Source organism: Argopecten irradians, chromosome 16, assembly GCF_041381155.1.
Source record: "Argopecten irradians isolate NY chromosome 16, Ai_NY, whole genome shotgun sequence".
NCBI classification, from domain to species: Eukaryota; Metazoa; Mollusca; class Bivalvia; order Pectinida; family Pectinidae; genus Argopecten; species Argopecten irradians.
Genome location: NC_091149.1, coordinates 34,153,682 through 34,159,761, shown reverse-complemented (window position 1 = coordinate 34,159,761; position 6,080 = coordinate 34,153,682). Strand labels below are relative to the sequence as shown.

At 35.0% G+C, this 6,080-nt stretch overlaps 1 protein-coding gene across 1 annotated transcript; it reads right to left on the bottom strand.

Annotated features, from left to right (window-relative positions):
* Positions 1–1,761: 1,761 nt before the first annotated feature.
* On the bottom strand, positions 1,762–5,865 carry LOC138310202 (uncharacterized). Its single transcript, XM_069251318.1, has 9 exons — positions 5,747–5,865; positions 5,555–5,661; positions 5,248–5,303; positions 4,660–4,809; positions 4,239–4,391; positions 3,792–3,898; positions 3,317–3,417; positions 1,956–2,061; positions 1,762–1,773 (listed from the first exon to the last, which is right to left on the bottom strand). Exons 1-9 carry the CDS (start codon positions 5,813–5,815, stop codon positions 1,762–1,764), a joined length of 861 nt encoding a protein of 286 aa, XP_069107419.1. The 5' UTR covers positions 5,816–5,865.
* Positions 5,866–6,080: the final 215 nt, after the last annotated feature.

Sequence of the window (6,080 nt, the reverse complement as noted above, 5' to 3'; positions counted from 1 at the left end):
AATGTCAATGGGTTTAAACAGGCCACCACCAATGTCATGGTTTAAAACATTCCCACCAATGTCATGGTTTAAACAGCCCACACCAATGTCATGGTTTAAACAGCCCACCAATGTGATGGTTTAAACAGCCCACCAATGTCATGGTTTTAAACAGTCCCACCAATGTATGGTTTAAACAGCCCACCAATGTGTATGGTTTAAACAGCCCACCAATGTGATGGTTTAAAAAAGCCCACCAATGTGATGGTGGTTTAAACAGCCCACCAATGTGATGGTTTAAACAGCCCACCAATGTGATGGTTTAAACAGCCCACCAATGTAATGGTTTAAACAGCCCACCAATGTGATGGTTTAAACAACAGCCAACCAATGTAATGGTTTAAACAGCCCACCAAATGTAATGGTTTAAACAGCCACCAATGTCATGGTTTAAAAACAGCCCACCAATGTCATGGTTTAAACAGCCCACCAATGTATGGTTTAAACAGCCCACCAATGTGATGGTTTAAACAGCCCACCAATGTGATGGTTTAAACAGCCACCAATGTGATGGTTTAAAACAGCCCACCAATGTGATGGTTTAAACAGCCCACCAATGTGATGGTTTAAACAGCCCACCAATGTAATGGTTTAAACAGCCCACCAATGTGATGGTTTAAACAGCCCACCAATGTGATGGTTTAAACAGCCCACCAATGTGATGGTTTAAACAGCCCACCAATGTGATGTTTAATGGTTTAAACAGCCCACCAATGTCATGGTTTAAACAGCCCCACCAATGTAATGGTCTTTTTAAAAAGCCCACCAATGTGATGGTTTAAACAGCCCACCAATGTGATGGTTTAAACAGCCCACCAATGTGATGGTTTAAACAGCCCACCAATGTGATGGTTTAAAACAGCCCACCAATGTGATGGTTTAAACAGCCCACCAATGTAATGGTTTAAACAGCCCACCAATGTAATGGTTTAAACAGCCCACCAATGTCATGGTTTAAACAGCCACCAATGTAATGGTTTAAACAGCCCACCAATGTAATGGTGTAAACAGCCCACAATGTAATGGTTTAAACAGCCCACCAATGTTATGGTTTAAACAACCCACCAATGTAATGGCGGAATACAAGGTAGTAATAACTTGTAAAAAATGAGATCGTAAATTGTTCTCATCACGAAATTAGAGAATATTGAGGACTACCTTGAATGGTTGTTTGACGCTGTAAATATGAAACAGACAAATCTGATCGTACTTTAAATAGTAGCGGTTTATGATGAGAATAAAGAACTTTATAACATATCTTTATAACATAGCTTTTCACCTTATCGATCAACTTTTTTGCTATAATTTAATGTGTATTGACTGAGCCTTTTTTCTAATTATTACTCCGCTGTATTAACCAACCAAATGCGACACTTTAAAAGATAAGGCCATGGTTTAGGGTATAGACTGGTAACATACTATTTTTAATTATTGTACAGGTTATGTTTAGATGATTCAGTAAATTTTAATGTTTGACTATTTGTTGCGGACCACAACCATTTCTTTCTCAATGTATTTAATTTTTGAAAATTTCTTTAGTAATAATGATTTATATGTTCAATTAATTATATCATAATAAATCAGACACCGTATTTTAAAATTATTTTTAATTTGACATCTAAAACGTAAGTAAATGTATGACATCAATTGTAGTTTGTGTTGTTTTTTTATCATTTATTCATTCATAACACTTTTTCGTGGAAACCATGCCATGTTATATTGTTAGTGTGATATCTGAAACAGAATGGAGCAAATCAATAGAACAATAACTGTTTAAATGAATTCAAATAAAAGGTTGCCCAATATACTTAAAGATGTGTTTAGATTACAAATATAAGTCTCTAATTAATTTATACGGAAAATGGCATAAATTCCCGAGTTCTCATAGTCCTTATAAATGTTGTTTGAATACTTACCAAGACTAAACAGAACAGTGGGCAGGATAGATAAATTGATGGAGATATTGCTACAATATGACTCGCATCTAACATCGAATAACCATGCCGCCATTCTAGATAGTCTCTGAAATCAGACAATCGTATACATAATAATAAAACACCTGGGGTTATGAACAAATTATTTGTTTTTATTTAAAATGTTTATTAATACTACGCTGTAAAGCTTTTCTGAGAGACATTTTTTCGCGTAAATTATAGAGAGGTTTCGAACACGAATGACAATGTTTCGCGAATAGTTGTATAGTTTTACTAAATCTTCCTTTATACCTTCTTCTCCTCATATGTGGAATGACTTGGATGAAGCGATTAGATCATCACCTTAATTAGCAACTTTTAAAAAATAGATATCATAATTTTTATGAAAGTTGTCCAGCCTCATACAAAGTTAAGACATCGATGTAGCCAGTTGTATCTGTGGTCATAAGTGTAAGAGTGCCTATCATTTTTATTCCAATGTATTAAGTATGTGAATGACAGAAATATTTCATTAGATAACTTAAAGATGCTCCACCGCTGACAAATGGTATTTTTTCACTATCAAAAACAGGAGCAGACGATTAAGCATTTTTCTTCAGTTACAAAAGTTACTTACTTTACACCATTACCACCGTTGAAAAGGTTTGAGCTTCTAATTTTACTTCAAGTTAAAAATATGAAAAATACATTAATTGCATCCCGAAAAAAATCCGTGGCACTTTATTCTATATGGAATGATGTACTGATTGCGCATGCACCAAAGGAAAATAAAATTATTTATAATTATTTTTTGTGTTAATTAGACATATACATGTACATACACGATAAAACACCAATTAGTGTTCAAATGATGAAAATAATTTATGCTCTGTCGGCGGTGGAGCATCTTTAAGAAACTTGAATGTTGATATAAATTTGAAAGTTATTTTATGTGGCAGCGAAATATATGCTGCTCATATAAACCAAAGCATTTTCAGGCACATGCATCATTTTATTTTATAAAAATGTTAATTTGATATTTCATGCTATTAATATTGTCCAGGTCTATTGTCTTTTGTCTCGTCATTGTATGTTAGGGGAAGGCTTTTGTAAGTTGTTATAACTTTTGTCTTATCTCTTTGCCTTTTGTTTTGACAATAAAATATGTTTAACCTAAACGTTGTATAAAACTAGCTCAGTAAGAGCCATTGATCGAAAATATTCGCAGTAATTTAGAAAAAAAGTAATTCACAATAATTATATATTGAAGGGGCATATTCATGAGGTGTTTTGATCAAGTAAACTGTTTGTTGTAACAATATACGTTACAATTAATAGTTTATCAGAATGCGTCTGTTACTTACGGCAAATTAGCTTGCTTCACCATCCAACAGGCGGCGGTAAAGCTGACGGTGAACATAAACAACCAATAGGTCCTCGGTAGGCTCTTCAGTACACTTACGGACTGGATATATAAAACGGGTCGTGCATTTTTAAGAATGTCTAGTAATTATTTCGTTAAAGTCATATCTAGATCATATTAATGTACTTATCTCGATTTAAGGACGATTGAAATGTGGATAATACGTAAAATACGAGTACACATGCGCAGAATATATTGATGATATTCGAATGAAAACAGTTATTGTCAAAGATTAACATATCGGTAATAGTCGACCACAGTACAACATAATCAAGATGTGTACTAGTGACATCGGGAAATAACGTTCAGAGAAGACTAAATATGTCGACAGAAAGCATCAAAGACGTCGCATGGTGAGGAGACTTTCACAGATGTGTAATAGATTACAAATAATCGTAAACACATTAAAATCTTACCATTATATTTTTACTTTCTTTGTCCTCGGCGATAGTATGTGTTTGTACTTGAATTAGGATAGCTAATCCTATTGCAAAGAAAACGCCGATTCCACAGGCCGCTGGCCCTGAAATGAGACACCGATTAGGAGGTATAGTGTTTTAATATTAAAATAAAGATAAGTCTAATTAACTTCAGTTCTAACTTTAGGAGGTTTGTATTACAATTATCTGAGTCAATTTTGATTTTGGGTTTTTATTTTTGTGAACTTTACAACTGTTGAGAGGGAATTCAATAAGAGCAAGACATGGATGTTTTTGCTATCACTTTGACGCATTCTTACAAAGACACTGGTTAAACAATAACCGCATGACAAGCCACGTTAGGGGAGCAAATAGTTTGTTGGCAACAAGACACACGTCCATAATGTCTCGAAACTTGTATAAAAATTGAGAGTCTAAGAATACCTAGCCATACTGCTGTTTGAACACCAGTAGTCGTGGCTACAATAGGCGTGATGTACAGGCTTATTGCCTCCCCGATATATCCCAACACACTGACCGCCAGGGCACTTAGTGTAGCTTCAGGGAAACAATGGGAGATAACTCTGGCCTGCACGACTGAAAACGAAATTTGAGCTGACATTGGGCAAATATAAATTATAACGAAGGAAAATAAAATTATCCATGATTGAGCTAGAACGTCAATGTCAATTGATTATTACGTAAAAACAGATTGTCGCGTGTCGAAGGCAGACACACACAAAAACATATGTTACAAAAGTTAACAACATCAAACACAAGAACATTATAACTTGGATAGTCCTGTTTGCGAGCGGACAGGAACAATTGGAAACATGGCGATATTTAGAGATATCAGGTTACCTACAACGTAAAGATGCATCCCCGAACGCCAGAGAGGCATACCCCATCAACATAAGTAAATACACAGGTGTAGAGACAGGAGCCTGGGTGGTCGCTCCTACAGCAAACACCACTGAACCCAGGAATAACAATGTGCTAAACAGCACAGCTGAGCCTGAAATAAACCTCGTTTTGATAACCACTTGGCAAATAACAAAATAAGTAAGCAAAAAGTCTTATTTCATACTGCATAGCGCTAAATCATTACGTCGCCCAATAAATATTACGACTATCATTAAACATGACGTCGGTCATTAAACATTACGTCTGTAATTTAACTTCCCTGTATTCTTCATTATTCGGCAATTTTCAATTCACTACTTGATGAATTGAACGTGCATATACATTTAACGATGACGTTGTCTTGAATAAGAGGAACAGCAGGAATTGAAAAGTAAATCCTACGATTTATTGGTGTTATTCGTGAATATATGATAACTATTAAATAATATTTTGTTGCTTTTTCCAACACAACATTCAAACCAGTGACAAGATGTTTTCTGGTAACCTGACAAAATATACTGGAAATTATAAAAAGTATTGTTCTACTTACGGCCATTACCGAGCTTGTCTATGACAAAGCCAGAAGGTAAACATACGGCGACTGACCTGTAACATGTGTAATACAAAAGGTGTAAAAGAAACCAACAGTCCTGTAAAAGGCAAAAGGGTAAATATTGTTATCCATCATTGATATGGTTTGAAATTATTGGGTGAATCTTCACAACATGTTATTTGATTTTGACAGCCTTTTTTGGTATATGACAAGTGTTAATTTTCGCATGGAATTTAACTGTAGTTGCCATTCCACAAGGTTTGAAGCATGTAATGAATGGAACTATAAAGTAGGTGTTACTTACATCCATCTTGTGGCAGAAAACATCAGATTGTATCGGAATTCTCCGAGGCCAAGACACACCCTACACTTCGTCTGGTTCTGTGTAGTGTTAGATCTTAGCGATGAATCCTGAAAGGTATATTGGTAACATATTGTGTGATTTATTCATTTCTATTTATTATACGGACATTTATTTTGTGGATGGCATACTTACATGAGAGTAAATCATTTCATTTTGTAGGCCGACCGGGATTTCCATTAAATAGTAGCAGCCAAAAATCATCAGACTATTAGAGATCAGTAGACCATACCGCCAAAACACTACAAATACAAAGACCTAGGACAAATACAATATATCGGGTATCACCGCCAAGACACTATAAATAAAAAGATCAAGGAGACATACAATTTGTCAAATTTAACTACCAAAACACCACAAATACAAAGGTCAAGGACACATAATATATACCAGATCTTACCCCCAATTCACTATAAACACAATGGTTAAGGACAAAAACAATGTAACGGAACAAATATAATATATCAGG

What these genes read in the sequence shown, in the direction of transcription:
- LOC138310202 (XM_069251318.1), bottom strand. Translation starts at nt 5,815, where the DNA reads ATGATTTTTGGCTGCTACTATTTAATGGAAATCCCGGTCGGCCTACAA. An exon ending in TCAAACAGCAGTATGGCTAG is followed by an intron (nt 3,899 to 4,238) that starts GTATTCTTAGAC and finishes GTCTCATTTCAG; the next exon opens with GGCCAGCGGCCTGTGGAATC. An exon ending in AAGAAAGTAAAAATATAATG is followed by an intron (nt 3,418 to 3,791) that starts GTAAGATTTTAA and finishes TTATATATCCAG; the next exon opens with TCCGTAAGTGTACTGAAGAG.